Below are 22098 nucleotides of genomic sequence, written 5' to 3'. Positions count from 1 at the left end.
AGTGTCGCTGACGAGACGCTGCTGAAGAAGAGACCCGCTGGTTGTGTTGGCAAAAAATATGGTAAAATCAGATAGAGGTATGCTGAAGTAATAAGGGAAAATGTCCGTATATGTAGCCGTTTTCCATTTGATGCAGGATACAGCAAACTGACTTGACCCCCATCAGACAGAGCTACAGCAAAGTACGTTAGTTCACTCTAAAAGTGATTTTCATAATCATTGTGTTCATTGCTAAGCAAAAAAAACGGATTCTGCTTGACCGTATCGGATACCTTGTATTTATGCATTTGTATGCATCGGGATATAATGAGATTTTGGCGATGTAAATAACGGCATTTGTGTTCGTTTTTTAGGGGAGCGCGATTTCTTTTAATGAAGGAAAACTCTGTAAATGATGTTCAGCCCTAAAGTAATGGAGGAGGAGAAAGGGATAACAGTACATATTTGAGAGGAATGTTTTCGGTGGCTCCTGAGCCCCTTGCTTGTATTTCCAACGTAGAAAACATTTTAGATGTCCATTTCTAAAGATTTTAGACGTCTTGCCATCTAAGTTGACAATTGTATTATTACCCTCGCCTCGGACCAGCTACCTATCTTGCACCCATTTTTTTTTATTCCCAAGGTTTAAATGGCCAACCCTGTCAGTCGGTGTATCCAACACAGTTAATGTAGCGATCCACTTAGCGAGCAAGAAACAATGTAGCACGCTTCCTTGCTCAATATAGTGCGATATCCCTACGTTTGTCGGAACAGTGCTGCCAAAGAGATGCTACATTACAAAAAAATATGATATTGCGGCAAAACGTTACATTGTAACGCTTGATAACACAGCAACATTAGCTTAGCTTTTGCTGCTAGCTGTAACTAGCCTGCCAATTGAAACTATAGGCCAACTAGCTATGCTTACGCGTATGACGAGTCTGCGATCGAAATTGTCCGTGGTGAAATGTATTATGCATATTGATGGTGAGTTTCTTTGGAAATTATGTAGCATGTTTGGGATCACAACTCTGTCATTTGATACAACTGAAAAGGGGCGCTCCTCCCTACATTAGCCAGATGACGTGACACATAGCATAACGCACATGCGCCCCTACATGAAATTCAACCTTTGACGCTGAACCTCTTCTGAAGTATATGGCACAGACTCCTTTAGAGTCTGGTTCCTCTCAAGGTTTCTTCCTACCTACCAAGTTTTTTCTTGCCACTGTAACCTCTGCTTGCTCTTTAGTGGTTTAGATCTGAATAGTTGGGACAAATATTCGATTGAGGTACTCCTGTTACATCCTTGGTGTAGGGACCCCGGATGTGTGTTAGGGATATCCAGTTTTTTCCTTATTTCATACACCTTGGCTTGACACTACAGTGAGGTTGCGACCAGCGGCGTAACTTTCACTGGGGACGGGGGGGGACATGACCCCCCCCCCCCCCCCCCCCCACATTCTGAAATTACATTTTTGTCCTACCCAGTTTTATCATTGCACTGTGGTACAAAAAGCGGTATCGGTTGTTCTTTAGGGCCATGCGGACGCCTCAGAGCAGTTTCAGCCGGCTGGATTTAGGACCGCACGGACACCACAGAGCGTGCGAACAGAGGCCGCTGTTTTCTGTGCGTGTGTTGTGCTTTTTCTCTAAGTTGTCAAAGCAAGCAAAGCAGAAACTGGCTACTCTTTCGTTGACTGATGTAGCTGGCAAGGTAACTGCTGTTTGACTTAACAGAAAAAAGTATTTATTCCCAGTGCTGAGCTAGTAGTTTAACTGACGTGTAACGTTAGCTAATATTTCATCCCCTCTCGACTGAAGTTCTGTCTGAAGTGATTGAACTAGCTAGCTACCACAGCCAGTTCAGCTCTAGCCTCTAGCTATCAGTCAGGTAGCAGTATCTAACAGTTGTTTTGTGTATGGAAATGTTTTGTAGCCTTTGTTTTTTGTCCCGTTTCAACAGAAGTAAATTAACTTTGCTTGTTTTCACCAGTTGATGTACCATTAGAGCTAGCCAAAAGTTGGCTAACGTTAGCTATTATTTTTGCCTCAATCACACTAGACCTGAATCAAACGATGAAACCAGTGGCCAAATGTTTGAAGACTGATATTCTGACATTTTTTGACAGCGCAATGTGAGTTTTAATTAGAGTCAGTATAGCAATGTAATGATATTGATCTGCCAGGTTCTCTAGTTAATTCCCTACTTTTCACACGGACACGGTATAAACAGCTCTACAGCCTTCACTGTCATGGTGCACAGTCAGTACACAACACTATGCTCATCATTTTTTAGCATGATCAGATGGTGACAGGTGTCCCAGCAGGGTCATACAGCCAGGAAAGACCAGTCTACGGAGCTCAGATGAATTTTGCAGTATATTATAACAATCAATGAATGGATACAAAGTTCCATCTTGAGTTTATGGGTAGGCTACAGTCTGGGACCTGGGAATAATGGTCATTTAAAATATTGAACCTTTGATTCTATTCTTGGATAATATAATGTATAAATGTACACCAATGTATTTATTTGTCATGCCTCATCTGAGCAGGATCAGATGGTGACAGGGATCTCAGCAGGGTCAGGCAACCAGGGAAGACCAGTGTGTGACAGCGCTGAGGTGACACTTTATTCTCTCTGTGCAGCAAACACTGGACAAGCCAGGAGCTTCAAAGATTAAAACTATTTTAAGACAGTCTGACAAACCTTTAAAGTTGATTTCCAAACTTTATCAAGGGTTGATAGACTTTTCCCGATGACACAAAACATGGAAAACAAAAATGTCAGGAAGACCTGGGAGGCACTATTGATGATGCTGAATGGATACAGATATGTTTGAATGCCCAGTCATATTCATATAATCTCAGACATAAATTACTGCAGATAAAGACCATCCATAGAACGTACTATATACCAGTGAAACTGAATATCATCCACTCAGAAATGTAATTCCACTGCTGGAGGTGTAAAACACAAAAGGGGACATATTTGCATATGTTATGCTCTTGTGGAGGCTGGCTGAATTCTGGCAAAGAGTATGTTCTTTTATCTCAACATGTCTTCAGATTCTCCCTGTTTTTGTTTGCTTGGAAATGTTGATACTGGAGACAGTTATCAGAAGAAACTGTGTAACCTAGCATTTATAGCGGCTAAAAAATGCATTGCCATTAATTGGAAGGCTGGTTATCCTCCCACAATGTCACAATATATAGCAGAAATGTCAAGTTATGTATCACTCAATTTGATTTATTACAAGATTAAGGGTATACTGTGCAACTTTCATAAGGTCTGGATGCTTTATATGGAATACTGTACGACAAAAGGAGTATGTATTGAAAACATGCCCACGTCAGGGGAGATACCTATTCAGGCAATCCCTAGCCGCTGGGCTGCTCAGTCCTGGCCCTGGGGGTCTGCTGTACTATTGGTTGTCACTCTGGCCTTGGCCTAACACACCTGAAACCAATAATGAATGTTTCACTAAGATCCTAAAGCTTAGTGGGGTGTGTTGGGTTGGGGCACTGCAGGGCGGTGGACCCTTAGGGGCAGTACGTGGCCATCCAGCTATATTGTGTGCAAGTAAAAATATTTCTACAGTACTATTAGGCCTATTATATGAATTACAGTGCCCTCTGTAATTATTGGGACAGTGAAGCATTTTTTCTTTTGGCTCTGTACTCCAAATGTTTGGATTTGAAATTAAAGTGCAGACTGTCAGCTTTCATTTGAGGCGATTTTCATCCATATCGGGTGAACCGTTTAGAAATTACAGCACTTCTTGACAAATTCACTTGTACGTATGTGTATTAAAGTAGTACAAAATGAAGTATTTGGTTCCACATTCATAGCACACAATGACTACATCAAGCTTGTGACTCTACACATTTGTTGGATGCATTTGCTGTTTGTTTTAGTTGTGTTTGAGATTATTTTGTGCCCAATAGAAATTAATAGTAAATAATGTATTGTGTCATTTTGCAGTCAATTTATTGTAAATAAGAATACAATATGTTTCTAAACACTTCTACATTAACGTGGATGCTACCATGCTTATGGATAATCCTGAATGAATCGTGAATAATGATGAGTGAGAAAGTTAGACGCAAAAATGTTAACCTCCCCTGTTATTGTAATGGTGAAAGGTTAGCATGACTTGGGGGTATGATATTTGTGCGTCTAACTTTCTCACTTATCATTATTCACGATTCATTCAGGATTATCCATAATCATGGTAGCATCCACATTCATGTAGAAGTGTTTAGAAACATATTCTATTCTTATTTACAATAAATAAATAAAAGTGACCTCAAAAGGGTCATATTAGATTTTATAGAAATGCAGGAAATAAGCTTTAGATGCCAAAACATTCTGAGGGAGGACCCCCAGACCCCCCGCCAGGTTATGTCCCCCCCACTTCTAAAACCAAAGTTGCGCCCCTGGTTGCGACAGTATGCTTTTCGGTGTAGGGATGGTCCCATTTAAACTCTGTTCCTTCTTCCAGATCAGTTTCCTGTGTGTGGACTCTCTGAATGGCCATTCTCTAGCTCCAAGAACAGCTGTCACCCAGTCCCTTCTGAGAGTGAGTGAGCGTGAAGAGTGAGCTCAACGGTTTCACATGAAACAAGCGCTCGCACACTCCAGTTGAAGCCGGAACAGAGCGACACGTCAGCACAAATTCACAGATCTGCTGTCAAAATCTCAAACACACACTAGACAAAGCTACATCCTCACGTTTCAGACACTGCACCCCTTCATTCCCACCATCCATCCGTTCACTCCTCTGCTTCAGCGAACATGTACGGCAGCGCCCGTTCTGTGGGCAGAGCGGATGCCAACCACAGCGGAGGAGGAAGAGATGGAGGAAGAGACACAGGGAGGGATGGGGGGAGAAGCCAGGGTTCATGTCGCTCCCCTCATCTCCCACGCTCCCCACGGATGGGCCACCGTCGCACCAACAGCACGGGGGGCAGTGGAGGGGGTCCAGGCGGAGCAGGGGGTAAGACCCTCTCCATGGAGAACATCCAGTCCCTCAATGCCGCCTATGCCACCTCAGGACCCATGTACCTGAGCAACAACGAGGTTGCCATGTCCGACCACGTTAACAAGAGTGGTCGAGAGATGACTACAATGGGGCGGCAGAGGGTGACATACGGGTCAAGGGCAAGTGCAGGAGGGGGTGGAGGGGTGGCAGCTAGCACCCCCAACATCGCCACATCGGCCCAGGCCAATGCTGTACTCCCTGGGGGGATGATGGCAGGCGATGCCCTGGCTTTTGGGGATCACCACATGGCCTCCACGGTCCCTCACTCCCTGAGACAGGCCCGGGACAACACCATACTGGACCTGCAGGCCCAACTCAAAGAGGTCAGTAGCCACAGTTGGTAACGTTAGTCTGTCCATCCGTCCGTCTGTAGAATGACAATGGACAAGGAAAGCTCAATGCTGTGATGTCAAAAGGAAAGTTAGTAATAACTTGTTTGACATGTACCCTACTTTGAGCAGAGGATCCAGTTTGACTTTGACGTTGAGTGCTCTGCTAGTGGAAGGCTTTGTGTGAAAACATTTTGTATTTGCAGTGTGTGTGATAGTCAGACTGTATGGTACTGTATGTTTGACTGACTGTGTACCCTGGTCCCTCAGGTTCTGCGTGAGAACGAGTTGCTGCGTCGTGAGGTGGAGGTGAAGGAGAGCAAGCTGAGTTCCTCCATGAACTCCATCAAGACCTTCTGGAGCCCTGAGCTGAAGAAGGAGAGAGCACTAAGGAAGGACGAGGTGTCCAAGATCACTGTCTGGAAGGAACAGTACCGCGTGGTGCAGGATGAGACACAGGTGTGTGTGTGTGATATTTTTCATCCATGTAATTGTTAAAGAAAGGATTGGGGGTTAGATTAAAACTAAATGCATGCTCTTCAACCGAACGCTGTTTGCACCCGCCCACCCGACTAGAATCACTACTCTCGGCGGGTCTGACCTAGAGTATGTGGGCAACTCCAAATGCCTAGGTGTCTGGTTAGACTGTAAACTCTCCTTCCAGACTCACATTAAGCATCTCCAATCAAAAGTTAGATCTAGAATCGGCTTCCTATTTCGCAACAAAGCCTCCTTCACTCATGCTGCCAAACATGCCCTCGTTAAACTGACTATCCTACCGATCCTTGACTTCGGCGATGTCATTTACAAAATAGCCTCCAACAGTCTACTCAGGAAATTGGATGTAGTCTATCACAGTGCCATCCGTTTTGTCACCAAAGCCCCATATACTACCCACCATTGTGACCTGTACGCTCTTGTTGGCTGGCCCTCACTACATATTCGTCACCAAACCCACTGGCTCCAGGCCATCTATAAATCACTGCTAGGCAAATCCCTGTCTTATCTTAGCTCACTGGTCACCATAGCAACACCCCCCGTAGTCTGCGCTCCAGCAGGTATATCTCACTGGTCATCCCCAAAGCCAACACCTCCTTTGGCCGCCATTCCTTCCAGTTCTCTGCAGCCAATGACTGGAACGAACTGCAAAAATCTCTGAAGCTGGAGACTCTTATCTCCCTCACTAACTTTAAGCGTCAGTTGTCAGAGCAGCTTACCGATCACTGCACCTGTACACAGCCTTTCTGAAATTAGCCCACCCAACTACCTCATCCCCATATTGTTATTTATTTTGCTAATTTGCACCCCAGTATCTCTATTTGCACATAATCTTTTGCACATCTATCATTCCAGTGTTAATACGAAATTGTAACTATTTTGCACTATGGCCTATTTATTGCCTTACCTCCATAACTTACTACATTCGCACACACTGTATATATATTTTCTGTTGTACTTTTTGACTTTATGTTTTGTTTACCCCATATGTAACTCTGTGTTGTTGTTTTTATCGCACTGCTTTGCTTTATCTTGGCCAGGTCGCAGTTGTAAATGAGAACTTGTTCTCAACTGGCTTACCTGGTTAAATAAAGGTTAAAGAAAAAAAAAGAAGAAAAAAAAAAGATAATCTGATCCTAGATTTGTGTTTAGGGCAATTTACCACCTCAAGCACAGGACAGGTTATAGCCTATAGATAGGGTTAGGCGTTTTGGTAGTTTTTTGTGGGTTTTCTCTTTGACCGGTATTTCCAGCATTATCCACTGGGTTTGCTGCAGGAAGAAAATCCTAGAAAATGCTATTTAATTGACAGAAGCTGTCTCCAATCAATCATTCAATGTCTGGAGTGTTTTGTGTGGGGGATCGCCTAAACCAGGGCAGGCGTAGCTTACGAATCTTAATTGCACAAAGACTAATATTTAGCAGGGTATACTATTTGTAGATCAGTGATTCTACACCTCACTTTGCTCAAGCTGATCCTCTCCAACAGACTCAATCCCTGATCATAGGAGGTTATAAAAATTGGGCAATTAGGACAGTTAAAGGGGAGAGACTATGAATCCAACCAGAAAAGATGAAGAAATTATAAATCAGAATATCACTTGAAAAAAGAGGATGCAAATACCCCGCTGGGATGCTCTTTGCAGACAACAATATATTCTGTAAAACCTGCAATTTAGCATTAGATTATAAACGGAAAGATTGCATAGACAGCCATCTAAATATATATATAAATATACAGTTGAAGTCGGAAGTTTACATACACCTTAGCCAAATACATTTAAACTCAGTTTTTCACAATTCCTGACATTTAATCCTAGTAAAAATTCCCTGTCTTAGGTCAGTTAGGATCACTACTTTATTTTAAGAAAGTGAAATATCAGAATAATAGTAGAGAGAATGATTTATTTCAGATTTTATTTCTTTCATCGCATTCTCAGTGGGTCAGAAGTTTACATACACTCAATTAGTTTAACTTGGGTCAAACGTTTCAGGTAGCAATAAGTTGGGTGAATTTTGGCCCATTCTTCCTGACAGAGCTGGTGTAACTGAGTCAGGTTTGTAGACCTCCTTGCTCGCACACGCTTTTTCAGTTCTGCCCACAAATGTTCTATAGGATTGAGGTCAGGGCTTTGTGATGGCCACTCCAATACCTTGACTTTGTTGTCCTTAAGCCATTTTGCCACAACTTTGGAAGTATGCTTGGGTCATTGTCCATTTGGAAGACCCATTTGCGACCAAGCTTTAACTTCTTGACTGATGTCTTGAGATGTTGCTTCAATGTATCCACATAATTTGCCTTCCTCATGATGCCATCTATTTTGTGAAGTGCACCAGTTCCTCCTGCAGCAAAGCACCCCCACAGCATGATGCTGCCACCCCCGTGCTTCACGGTTGGGATGGTGTTCTTCGGCTTGCAATCCTTCCCCTTTTTCCTCCAAACATAACGATGGTCATTATGGCCAAACAGTTCCATTTTTGTTTCATCAGACCAGAGGACATTTCTCCAAAAAGTACGATCTTTGTCCCAATGTGCAGTTGCAAACAGTAGTCTGGCTTTTTTATGGCGGTTTTGGAGCAGTGGCTTCTCCCTTGCTGAGCGACCTTTCAGGTAATGTCGATATAGGACTCGTTTTACTGTGGATATAGATAGTTTTGTATCTGTTTCCTCCAGCATCTTCACAAGGTCCTTTGCTGTTGCTCTGGGATTGATTTGCACTTTTTGCACCAAAGTACGTTCATCTCTAGGAGACAGAACGCGTCTCCTTCCTGAGTGGTACGACGGCTGCGTGGTCCCATGGTGTTTATACTTGCGTACTATTGTGTGTACAGATGAACGTGGCGTTTGGAAATTGCTCCCAAGGATGAACCAGACTTGTGGAGGTCTACCATTTTTTTTTCTTCTGAGGTCTTGGCTGATTTCTTTTGATTTTCCCATGATGTCAAGCAAAAAGGCACTGAGTTTGAAGGTAGGCCTTGAAATACATCCACAGGTACACCTCCAATTGACTCAAATTATGTCAATTAGCCTATCAGAAGCTTCTAAAGCCATGATATCATTTTCTGGAATTTTCCAAGCTGTTTAAAGGCACAGTCAACTTAGTGTATGTAAACTTCTGATCCACTGGAATTGTGATACAGTGAGTGATAAGTGAAATAATCTGTCTGTAAACAATTGTTGGAAATATTACTTGTGTCATGCACAAAGTAGATGTCCTAACCGACTTGCCAAAACTATAGTTTGTTAACAAGAAATGTGTGGAGTGGTTGAAAAACGAGTTTTAATGACTCCAACCTAAGTGTATGTAAACTTCCGACTTCAACTGTGTGTGTGTATGTATATATATATATATATATATATACACACACAGTGGGGAAAAAAAGTATTTAGTCAGCCACCAATTGTGCAAGTTCTTCACTTAAAAAGATGAGAGAGGCCTGTAATTTTCATCATAGGTACACGTCAACTATGACAGACAAAATGAGAAAAAAAATTCCAGAAAATCACATTGTAGGATTTTTAATGAATTTATTTGCAAATTATGGTGGAAAAATAAGTATTTGGTCAATAACAAAAGCTTCTCAATACTTTGTTATATACCCTTTGTTGGCAATGACACAGGTCAAACGTTTTCTGTAAGTCTTCACAAGGTTTTCACACACTGTTGCTGGTATTTTTGCCCATTCCTCCATGCAGATCTCCTCTAGAGCAGTGATGTTTTGGGGCTGTCGCTGGGCAACACGGACTTTCAACTCCCTCCAAAGATTTTCTATGGGGTTGAGATCTGGAGACTGGCTAGGCCACTCCAGGACCTTGAAATGCTTCTTACGAAGCCACTCCTTCGTTGCCCGGGCGGTGTGTTTGGGATCATTGTCATGCTGAAAGACCCAGCCACGTTTCATCTTCAATGCCCTTGCTGATGGAAGGAGGTTTTCACTCAAAATCTCACGATACATGGCCCCATTCATTCTTTCCTTTACACAGATCAGTCGTCCTGGTCCCTTTGCAGAAAAACAGCCCCAAAGCATGATGTTTCCACCCCCATGCTTCACAGTAGGTATGGTGTTCTTTGGATGCAACTCAGCATTCTTTGTCCTCCAAACACGACGAGTTGAGTTTTTACCAAAAAGTTATATTTTGGTTTCATCTGACCATATGACATTCTCCCAATCCTCTTCTGGATCATCCAAATGCACTCTAGCAAACTTCAGACGGGCCTGGACATGTACTGGCTTAAGCAGGGGGACACGTCTGGCACTGCAGGATTTGAGTTCCTGGCGGCGTAGTGTGTTACTGATGGTAGGCTTTGTTACTTTGGTTCCAGCTCTCTGCAGGTCATTCACTAGGTCCCCCCGTGTGGTTCTGGGATTTTTGCTCACCGTTCTTGTGATCATTTTGACCCCACGGGGTGAGATCTTGCGTGGAGCCCCAAATCGAGGGAGATTATCAGTGGTCTTGTATGTCTTCCATTTCCTAATAATTGCTCCCACAGTTGATCTCTTCAAACCAAGCTGCTTACCTATTGCAGATTCAGTCTTCCCAGCCTGGTGCAGGTCTACAATTTTGTTTCTGGTGTCCTTTGACAGCTCTTTGGTCTTGGCCATAGTGGAGTTTGGAGTGTGACTGTTTGAGGTTGTGGACAGGTGTCTTTTTATACTGATAACAAGTTCAAACAGGTGCCATTAATACAGGTAACGAGTGGAGGACAGAGGAGCCTCTTAAAGAAGAAGTTACAGGTCTGTGAGAGCCAGAAATCTTGCTTGTTTGTAGGTGACCAAATACTTATTTTCCACCATAATTTGCAAATAAATTCATTAAAAATCCTACAATGTGATTTTCTGGATTTTTTTTCCTCAATTTGTCTGTCATAATTGACGTGTACCTATGATGAAAATTACAGGCCTTTCTCATCTTTTTAAGTGGGAGAACTTGCACAATTGGTGGCTGACTAAATACTTTTTCCCCCCACTGTATGTATATATATATATATATACACACACAGTGAGGGAAAAAAGTATTTGATCCCCTGCTGATTTTGTACGTTTGCCCACTGACAAAGAAATGATCAGTCTATAATTTTAATGGTAGGTTTATTTTAACAGTAAGAGACAGAATAACAACAAAACAATCCAGAAAAACACATGTTATAAATTGATTTGCATTTTAATGAGGGAAATAAGTATTTGACCCCCTCTCAATCAGAAAGATTTCTGGCTCCCAGGTGTCTTTTATACAGGAAACGAGCTGAGATTAGGAGCACACTTTTAAAGGGAGTGCTCCTAATCTCAGCTTGTTACCTGTATAAAAGACACCTGTCCACAGAAGCAATCAATCAATCAGATTCCAAACTCTCCACTATGGCCAAGACCAAAGAGCTCTCCAAGGATGTCAGGGACAAGATTGTAGACCTACACAAGGCTGGAATGGGCTACAAGACCATCGCCAAGCAGCTTGGTGAGAAGGTGACAACAGTTGGTGCGATTATTCGCAAATGGAAGAAACACAAAATAACTGTCAATCTCCCTCGGCCTCGGGCTCCATGCAAGATCTCACCTCGTGGAGTTACAATGATCATGAGAACGGTGAGGAATCAGCCCAGAACTCCACGGGAGGATCTTGTCAATGATCTCAATTCAGCTGGGACCATAGTCACCAAGAAAACAGTTGGTAACACACTACGCTGTGAAGGACTGAAATCCTGCAGCGCCCGCAAGGTCCCCCTGCTCAAGAAAGCACATATACAGGCCCGTCTGAAGTTTGCCAATGAACATCTGAATGATTCAGAGGAGTACTGGGTGAAAGTGTTGTGGTCAGATGAGACTAAAATCGAGCTCTTTGTCATCAACTCAACTTGCCGTGTTTGGAGGAGGAGGAATGCTGCCTATAACCCCAAGAACACCATCCCCACCGTCAAACATGGAGGTGGAAACATTATGCTTTGGGGGTGTTTTTCTGCTAAGGGGACAGGACAACTTCACCGCATCAAAGGGACGATGGACGGGGCCTTGTACCATCAGATCTTGGGTGAGAACCTCCTTCCCTCAGCCAGGGCATTGAAAATGGGTCGTGGATGGGTATTCCAGCATGACAATGACCCAAAACACACGGCCAAGGCAACAAAGGAGTGGCTCAAGAAGAAGCACATTAAGGTCCTGGAGTGGCCTAGCCAGTCTCCAGACCTTAATCCCATAGAAAATCTGTGGAGGGAGCTCAAGGTTCGAGTTGCAAACGTCAGCCTCGAAACCTTAATGACCTCTAGAAGATCTGCAAAGAGGAGTGGGACAAAATCCCTCCTGAGATGTGTGCAAACCTGGTGGCCAACTACAAGAAACGTCTGACCTCTGTGATTGCCAACAAGGGTTTTGTCACCAAGTACTAAGTCATGTTTTGCAGAGGGGTCAAATACTTATTTCCCTCATTAAAATGCAAATCAATTTATAACATTTTTGACATGCGTTATTTCTGGATTTTTTTGTTGTTATTCTGTCTCTCACTGTTCAAATAAACCTACCATTAAAATTATAGACTGATCATGTCTTTGTCAGTGGGCAAACGTACAAAATCAGCATGTGATCAAATACTTTTTTCCCTCACTGTATGTACAAATTACCTTGACTAACCTGTACCCCTTGCACATTGACTCTGTACCGGTACTCCCTGTATATAGCCTCATTATTGGTATTTTATTGTGTTACTTTTTTTATATTTAATTTTTTACTTTAGTTTATTTAGTAAATATTTTCTTAACGCCATTGTTGGTTAAGGACTTGTAAGTAAGCATTCCCCGGTAAGGTCTAAACCTGTTGTATTTGGCGCATGTGACAAATACAATTTGATTTGAAATGGGAGCATAGCATTAGCAACATCAGCTAATCATCTTATGCAGCTATATGCTCACGCTTCATAGATCAAAGAGTGGTGTTTAATGGCTGTATAAGTCTGTACACAACACCGCCCCCCCCCCCCCCCCCCATGTTAGAGGAATGAGAGGATGTTGGAAGCAGAACCTGTAAAACAGGAGCTGTAGATTGTTGTTAGAACGCTACTGTACCTGCCACAGAGAGAAAATGATGAAAGGAAGCAGCAGAACAGCCTCTTGATAAGACGCAGAGTAAATAGCAGGCTCTTGGGAAAAGCACTTTGCATTTAAAAGCAAGCGTTTTAGTTTCCACCGTGTGTGTGTGAGCAAGCTTTTAGTTTCCTCACGTTGCTGTCTCATGTGTTTTGTCTTATCGGCTCACAGCTCGGCATACTGAAGACACACTTGCTATTCAGAGACCAAGGCGCATGCATGCACGTGTCCTGAGAGAAAATGTACACTGAAGCTGAAACCCAGCTGAAATACCATTATCTCAGTACAGTATTGTGTGTGTTCTAAGTCTTTGCTTTAGCAGTCAATGGCCTTTGATTCACCAAAGGAGACACTGTGAGAGGAGACACAGCGTCTGCGTTTAGGCCAGTGGTTTGCAACAGGTGGACACCAGTTTCATTTAGGAAATCGTGTCTCATTGTCGTGTCTCAATGTAATCAAGGTATGAAATGATTGTAATTTTTTTTTAACAGTCACTTTTTGGGCTTAGTTGTGGTCAATTTGCAGTGTACAAATTATTATACAGTGGGGAAAAAAAGTATTTAGTCAGCCACCAATTGTGCAAGTTCTCCCACTTAAAAAGATGAGAGAGGCCTGTAATTTTCATCATAGGTACACGTCAACTATGACAGACAAATGAGATTTTTTTTCTCCAGAAAATCACATTGTAGGATTTATAATGAATTTATTTGCAAATTATGGTGGAAAATAAGTATTTGGTCAATAACAAAAGTTTCTCAATACTTTGTTATATACCCTTTGTTGGCAATGACACAGGTCAAACGTTTTCTGTAAGTCTTCACAAGGTTTTCACACACTGTTGCTGGTATTTTGGCCCATTCCTCCATGCAGATCTCCTCTAGAGCAGTGATGTTTTGGGGCTGTCGCTGGGCAACATGGACTTTCAACTCCCTCCAAAGATTTTCTATGGGGTTGAGATCTGGAGACTGGCTAGGCCACTCCAGGACCTTGAAATGCTTCTTACGAAGCCACTCCTTCGTTGCCCGGGCGGTGTGTTTGGGATCATTGTCATGCTGAAAGACCCAGCCACGTTTCATCTTCAATGCCCTTGCTGATGGAAGGAGGTTTTCACTCAAAATCTCACAATACATGGCCCCATTCATTCTTTCCTTTACACGGATCAGTCGTCCTGGTCCCTTTGCAGAAAAACAGCCCCAAAGCATGATGTTTCCACCCCCATGCTTCACAGTAGGTATGGTGTTCTTTGGATGCAACTCAGCATTCTTTGTCCTCCAAACACGACGAGTTGAGTTTTTACCAAAAAGTTATATTTTGGTTTCATCTGACCATATGACATTCTCCCAATCCTCTTCTGGATCATCCAAATGCACTCTAGCAAACTTCAGACGGGCCTGGATATGTACTGGCTTAAGCAGGGGGACACGTCTGGCACTGCAGGATTTGAGTCCCTGGCGGCATGGTGTGTTACTGATGGTAGGCTTTGTTACTTTGGTCCCAGCTCTCTGCAGGTCATTCACTAGGTCCCCCCGTGTGGTTCTGGGATTTTTGCTCACCGTTCTTGTGATCATTTTGACCCCACGGGGTGAGATCTTGCGTGGAGCCCCAGATCGAGGGAGATTATCAGTGGTCTTGTATGTCTTCCATTTCCTAATAATTGCTCCCACAGTTGATTTCTTCAAACCAAGCTGCTTACCTATTGCAGATTCAGTCTTCCCAGCCTGGTGCAGGTCTACAATTTTGTTTCTGGTGTCCTTTGACAGCTCTTTGGTCTTGGCCATAGTGGAGTTTGGAGTGTGACTGTTTGAGGTTGTGGACAGGTGTCTTCTATACTGATAACAAGTTCAATCAGGTGCCATTAATACAGGTAACGAGTGGGGGACAGAGGAGCCTCTTAAAGAAGAAGTTACAGGTCTGTGAGAGCCAGAAATCTTGCTTGTTTGTAGGTGACCAAATACTTATTTTCCACCATAATTTGCAAATAAATTCATAAAAAATCCTACAATGTGATTTTCTGGATTTCTTTTCCTCAATTTGTCTGTCATAGTTGACGTGTACCTATGATGAAAATTACAGGCCTCTCTCATCTTTTTAAGTGGGAGAACTTGCACAATTGGTGGCTGACTAAATACTTTTTTCCCCCACTGTAATTATGTTCCGGCCCCCCATCCAGCCTCTCCAACAAAAATCGTTGCGCGGCTGAATGTAGTTGCCTAAAATGTAGTTGCCTACCCCTGGTTTAGTCTAATGCCCAGCTCAGCACCCCATCACTGTGTGTGTGTATAAATATGTGAATGCTGGCAGTGAGATTTTCTGCACTTGAACCTTCTGTCATCTAACGTGGGTGTGTGTGCGTGCAGATGTGCATTATGCTAATTTTGGCGTTGAGGAATCAGCCCAGAACTACACGGGAGGATCTTGTCAATGATCTCAAGGCAGCTGGGACCATAGTCACCAAGAAAACAATTGGTAACACACTACGCCGTGAAGGACTGAAATCCTGCAGCGCCCGCAAGGTCCCCCTGCTCAAGAAAGCACATATACAGGCCCGTAAATAATTAGCTCTTGCAATACTTTTCCAGGCATCGCAATCCTGGTTTAACAAGAGATTAAGTGTATAAGAAACTGGGATCAGTTCTGTTTCAGAACTAGTGTATCATCTACTAGTTTTATTTTACCTTTATTTAACTAGGCAAGTCAGTTAAGAACAAATTCTTATTTACAATGACGGTCTACACCGGCCAAACCCGGACGACGCTGGGCCAATTGTGCGCCGCCCTATGGGACTCCCAATCACGGCCGGTTGTGATACAGCCTGGAATCGAACCAGGTGGTCTGTAGTGACGCCTCAAGCACTGAGATGCAGTGCCTTAGACCACTGCGCCACTCGGGAAACCATCTAGTATAATCCAGATGTCTGGAAAACCTGGAGGATATTTCACTTCATGTGTTGTACTTCACTAATCAAATCCAATGTATTTTCCCTATGAACGCTGGCACCCTGACAGTAGGCATGTCTTTAATGAGTAGTGGAGTAGACGGGCTGATCTAGATAAATTGGTGTTTCTGTACCAGCCCATTATGGCCTGCTGAGTCACACACACACTCCTCTGTAATGCCCCACTACTGTCCGTCTAACCGTCCACGTCCACCCCCTCACACTGCCAGGCACTCTCCCGTTTGTCTGTTTGAGAGAGAGCACGTTTTTAGAGGGGGAGAGAGAGTGTAAGTGGGGGAGAGCGGGAGAAAGAGAGAGACCACTGTAGAGGAACAAAGAGCAAGAAAGACCTGCTGTGCGTGGATGGATGTTTGTGTATGAAGTGTGTGCGTGCATGCGTGCGTTGGCTGCAGCTGTCTTGTAACCCTTAGTATAAAATAGAATACAGTGATCCCCAGTGATAATGAATGCGTGGCGGGTGCTGTAAAATGGCTGTCATATTCCATTTCCTACTGTAGCACCACTGATACTCAGCTAATTAACATTGATCATTACTCACTGAACACCACTCGCTCTCTACTCAAATACACCATTTGTCATGTCAGAATGTTCAATGTAAAATGTTGAATTGGCTACAATTAAAGTGGATGTATTACAGATATGTGATAAGAGAGGGAAGGAGATGAGTTAGGCTAGTGTGTGTTGTACGTTTGACCCATATAGCATTGTACCACAATGTGTGGTGTGCTGCAGATTTGACCCTCTGTAGCATAGCCTTGCTTAGTGTGTGTTGTGTTTAGATCAGCTTGCTGCATCTCGTCTCTTAAAGGCCAAGTGCAGTCAAAAACATGATTTTTCTGTTTTATATACATTTCCACACTGAGGTTAGAATAATATTGTGAAAATGATTATGCCCTTTTAGTGTAAGAGCTGTTTGAAAAGGCCTCCTGAAATGTCAGCCTGTTTTGGTGGGATGGAGTTTTGGCCTGCCTGGTGACATCACCAGGTGGTAAATTAGTTAATAGACCAATAAGAAAGAGTTTCAAACCTCTCTGCCAATAACAGCTAGTTTTCTGCCTTCCCCTCCCAACTTAGACCACACCCAGACCGTCCTAGCAAAATACTTGCTTAAGAAATTGCTGTTGGTTAGGAAGCTATTTTGGTTTATTTTTGACAATATTTTCAATGAAAATAATCCTTTCCACTCCTGGGAACTGGCCTATATAGATGGGGCTAAATTGAAATGTTTCTTACAGAAGAAATATGAAAAGCGTAAGCATAGTAGGAATTGAAAGGGAACCGTTTGGAAATTATTGGGAAAATTATTAGACCAAAGTTGAGGACACAACAGTTCACCTGACACAAGACTGAATCCAAACATTACACTATAGATTTTTATGTGCATTTTACATTTACTGTACTTTTCACCGCAGTTGTGATAACGAAATCAGAATATTCCCTGGTTACATTCAGTAACATGATAATAATATTCCTGGAAAATGTGGGATAGGTGCAACATAAGACAAAAAATGACAAGGGTTTGAGTGAGCGGACTAATTGGTGTCTGTCTCCAAATTGTGCGCAGTTCCTAAGTAATTTCAATGTACTTTTATGACTCAACTATAAGGTGCTTTTTAGTTCTCCGAGCTTTGCTGTTGAGGAACTAGAGAAAGCACACTTGTAGTTATTTTGTTTGGAACACAACCCTGCACCCCCGCCATCACACAATTACTGTTGTTTACGCAATCCAAAAACAGCCCATTTTTTATATCGCTATTTGGGGCAGGTGGGCATCATATTTAAGCTTGTTCTATTTCCAACATGACTAGCTAAGTTATAAAATACGATCTTACAGTGTTAGGCTTTCACAAGGCAATTCAGAGAAACGAATCGTCATTTTGGTGCACAATGAAAGGAGTCAGAATAATGGATATCTTTTAAATCCCCAAGTGCATTCAGGTGCGTGTTCCGCTGCATATTTTCTTCACAATAGACAGTCTCATTCTGTTCTGAACAACCCAGGGTATGACACCATGTCATCTTGTAACTGTACATCAAACATAGTGATCATAAACATTGACACTGTATATGACATGAGTTTTATGATATGGAAATGTGAAGTGCACATTTGGACTCACGGGTGTTTGGCTTTCTTTTATGACATCAAAGCGGTATTTATTATACTCCTCAACGTCCAACGTCTAATCTCTCAAAATAGATCGAGCCCTCTTAATTTCCCTCACTCAGACAACAGAACGTTTACAAAAGTTGCCCAATTAGCAGAAGGGATGGGGGCAACTTGTTGTTGTGTGTAGTTCTCACCTTCAGAACCTCTAACCTATACAGCACTGTGAAGCGCAGTCTGAGCTCTGACATCATTTATAGCGTGTTACTGTACAGCCACTGCGTTACAATTTAGCCGCTTATCGGTGCCCAAATCTGCCATTTTCAACCCATATACAGATTTGAGTGTAAAGGGCTACTTGTTACCCAGAAATGATTTGATATTGAGATCAAAATGGCTGAATCTGACCTTTAAACGCCTCTTGTCTCTTAGAGAGAGATCTCAGTGAGTCAGACTTAGTCACTGGGTATGGGAGGAGGAGAGAGGATGAGGGAAGGTGAGAGAGTGAGCGGGAAGGTGAGAGAGTGAGCGGGAGGGTGAAAGAGACAGACTGAGAGAGCGAGTGGCAGAGGAAGAGAGCGATGGATACAGACACTGACTTGTTTTTGTGCTGTTGTCTGAAATGCCTCCCAGCTGATCCAAAGCAGAGAATAGAACACAGCATTGTATTTCTGTCACATAGCTGGTCGGTCAAATAACTGTGGCAGTACAGGCTCCAAACAATGAATGCTGGCTGATTTGTACTTTTGCTCACTCTGTATTCTACTGGATGAGAATGTCAGAATGTCCTGATTGAGTAGATGGTGTCCTACTCGTTGCTGTATCCTCCTATCCTTCTCTTCTCTCCACTCCACTTCTCCTTCTCTCTCCCCTTCTCCCTCTATTTGATAAATAAACAAATCCATCCCTAATCTCCTCAGTCTTATTTTATGCAGCACCCCGAAATGAAAGGTGAACCATAAATAGATAGATAAACTCTCTCTTCTCTCTCCAGCACCTCCATATGACGGTCCAGGCCTTGCAGGATGAACTGAGGATACAGAGAGACCTGAACCAGCTGCTCCAGCAGGACCCTGCCAGCCAAGGTCGCGACCTGGCCCTGACCTCTGAACCCACGGAGGAGAACTACCGTCGGCTATACGGGGACCACGAGCGTCAGGCCAAGGAGCTGTTCCTACTCAGGAAGACCCTGGAGGAGATGGAGCTGAGGATAGACACCCAGAAACAGACCCTGGGTGCCAGGGACGAGTCCATCAAGAAACTACTGGAAATGCTGCAGAGCAAAGGTGGGTTACTGTGCCACACACACACTGTGGCCATATTAGTAATGTTTTTATATTAACACATCTTCTAAATAACCATATGATTGTATTATATTCCAGGGCCGTCGGCTAAGGCGTCAGAGGAAGACCAGGAGAGAACCAGGAGACTGGCTGATGCTGAGATGCACAGACACCATCTAGAGTCCCTACTGGACCAGAGAGACAGGGAGACAACTGCTCTACGAGAGGTGAGGGACAGAGCGAGATGAGAGGGAGGGAGGTAACACATTGAGCTTTAGTTGGGTTACAATACAAACTATTAGGGATTGAGTGGTGTGTAGTAGACAATGTGTGAGGTGTAACGACCTTGTTCTCTTTAGGAGCTGCACCGTCGATACGAGGGAACCCCAGAGTCCACAAAAACCAAGGCTCTACAGACCGTCATCGACATGAAGGTACCCATCTCTGTGTGTGTGTGTCTGTAAGTGCATGCGTGAGTGTATTATAGGGCTGACCCCATTTAGTTGACTGGTCGATTTGGTCAATAGACTGTTGGTCGACCGAGATTTATTTTGTCGAACAGTAGACCCCCCCCCCCCCCCCCCCACCCCCCACAAAAAATAATGGTGTACAAGAAACCTGCATGATTTGCGCCTGTCTATGTGGACTAATCCATTGTCGAGGTCGTGGGGATGGCACAGTCCATCACTCTAAGACGTGCTACTGAACTTGCTTATGCTTAGGCCTATATTGCGTAAGAACAATGGTGCAACACTAATAAAAAATATGATTTATTTATAACATGCGCTTTCTCCCGCGTTGCAAAGCAGTCACTGTCCGCGGTTCTGAAACACGCTGTTGAATTGGCACCTTTTCCTAGACCATGTTGCTATGTGCATAATAACAAAGTTACCCAGCATATTGGTGTTGAGAACAATGCAGCGGAGGCAGTTAGGAGATAAGAAAACAGCCCTTGCCTTAATTGTCTAAGAAAAGTGAGAACAGAGGAAACCCCAACTTAATTAGGTCTATTTTTATTTTTTATGTTTTTTATTTAACCTTTATTTAACCAGGTAAGCCAGTTGAGAACAAGTTCTCATTTACAACTGTGACCTGGCCAAGATAAAGCAAAGCAGTGCGATAAAAACAACAACAACACAGAGTTACATATGGAATAAACAAAACGTACAGTCAATAACACAATAGAAAATCTATATACAGTGTGTGCAAATGTAGTAAGTTATGGAGGTAAGGCAATAAATAGGCCATAGTGCAAAATAATTACAATTATAATTTAGTATTAACACTGGAGTGATAGATGTGCAGAAGATGATGTGCAAATAGAGATACTGGGGTGCAAATGAGCAAAATAAATAACAATGTAAATAGCAATATGGGGATGAGGTAGTTGGGTGGGCTAATTACAGATGGGCTGTGTACAGGTGCAGTGATCGGTAAGCTGCTCTGACAACTGATGCTTAAAGATAGTGAGGGCGATAAGTGTCTCCAGCTTCAGAGATTTTTGCAGTTCGTTACAGTCATTTGCAGCAGAGAACTGGAAGGTCTATAATCAAAAGCCTAACTGTTAAATGTGCCTGGCTTTATAAATCATCCATGTACAGTGGATTTGGAAACAATTCAGACCCCTTGACTTTTTCCACATTTTGTTAAGTTACAGCCTTATTCTAAAATTGATTAAATTGTTTTTTCCCCTCATCAATCTACACACAATACCCCATAATGACAAAGCGAAAACAGGAAATGTTTGTTAATTTATAAAAATAAATAAATATGATATCACATTTACATAAGGATTCAGACCCTTTACTCAGTACTTTGTTGAAGCACCTTTGGCAGCAATTACAGCCTTGAGTCTTCTTGGGTATGACGCTACAAGCTTGGCACACATGTATTTGGGGAGTTTCTCCCGTTCTTCTCTGCAGATCCTCTCAAGCCCTGTCAGGTTGGATGGGGAGCGTCGTTGCACAGCTATTTTTTTTTTTAAGGTCTCTCCAGGGATGTTCGATCGGGTTGAAGTCTGGGCTCTGGCTGGACCACTCAAGGACATTCCGAGACTTATCCCGAAGCCACTCCTGCTTTGTCATGGCTTTGTGCTTAGGGTCGTTGTCCTGTTGGAAGGTGAACCTTCGCCCCAGTCTGAGGTCCTGAGCGCTCTGGAGCAGGTTTTCATCAAGGATCTCTCTGTACTTTGCTCCGTTCATCTTTCACTCGATCCTGACTAGTCTCCCAGTCCCTGCTGCTGAAAAACATCTCCATAGCATGATGCTGCCACCACTATGCTTCACTGTAGGGATGGTGCCAGGTTTCCTCCAGACGTGACGCTTGGCATTCAGGCCAAAGAGTTCAATCTTGGTTTCATCAGACCAGAGAATCCTGTTTCTCATCTTCTGAGAGTCCTTTAGGTGCCTTTTCGCAAACTCAATGCGGGCTGTCATGTGCCTTTTACTGAGGAGTGGCTTCCGTCTGGCCACTCTACCATAAAGGCCTGATTGTGGAGTGCTGCAGAGATGGTTGTCCTTCTGGAAGGTTCTCTCATCTCCACAGAGGAACTTTTGGAGCTCTGTCAGAGTGACCATCGGGTTCTTGGTCACGTTACTGACCAAGGCCCTTCTCCCCCGATTGCTCAGTTTGGCCGGGCAGCCAGCTCTAGGAAGAGTCTTGGTGGTTCAAAACCTCTTCCATCTAAGAATGATGGTGGCCACTGTGTTCTTGGGGACCTTGAATGCTGCAGCCATTTTTTGGTACCCTTCCCCAGAGCTGTGCCTTGACACAATACTGTCTCGGAGCTCTACGGACAATTCCTTCGACCTCATGGCTTGGTTTTCGCT

General features: G+C 43.3%; 1 protein-coding gene across 1 annotated transcript in view; it reads left to right on the top strand.

Moving 5' to 3' along the window:
* The window catches only part of LOC311134665 (ELKS/Rab6-interacting/CAST family member 1-like), a 43874-nt gene continuing 21776 nt past the window's right edge, over positions 1–22098 (top strand). Inside the window, exons 1-6 of the mRNA XM_084168413.1 lie at positions 1–182; positions 4488–5350; positions 5627–5815; positions 18982–19273; positions 19370–19497; positions 19630–19704. Coding sequence (XP_084024539.1) covers positions 4781–5350; positions 5627–5815; positions 18982–19273; positions 19370–19497; positions 19630–19704 — 1254 coding nt within the window. The 5' untranslated portion in view covers positions 1–182; positions 4488–4780. The remainder of the gene's footprint in view (positions 183–4487; positions 5351–5626; positions 5816–18981; positions 19274–19369; positions 19498–19629; positions 19705–22098) is intronic.

Source organism: Coregonus lavaretus (genome assembly GCF_964263955.1).
Source record: "Coregonus lavaretus genome assembly, chromosome: 9".
NCBI lineage: Eukaryota > Metazoa > Chordata > Actinopteri > Salmoniformes > Salmonidae > Coregonus > Coregonus lavaretus.
The sequence above is the reverse complement of the archived record's forward strand: the minus strand, read 5'-3'. Positions and strand labels throughout refer to the sequence as shown.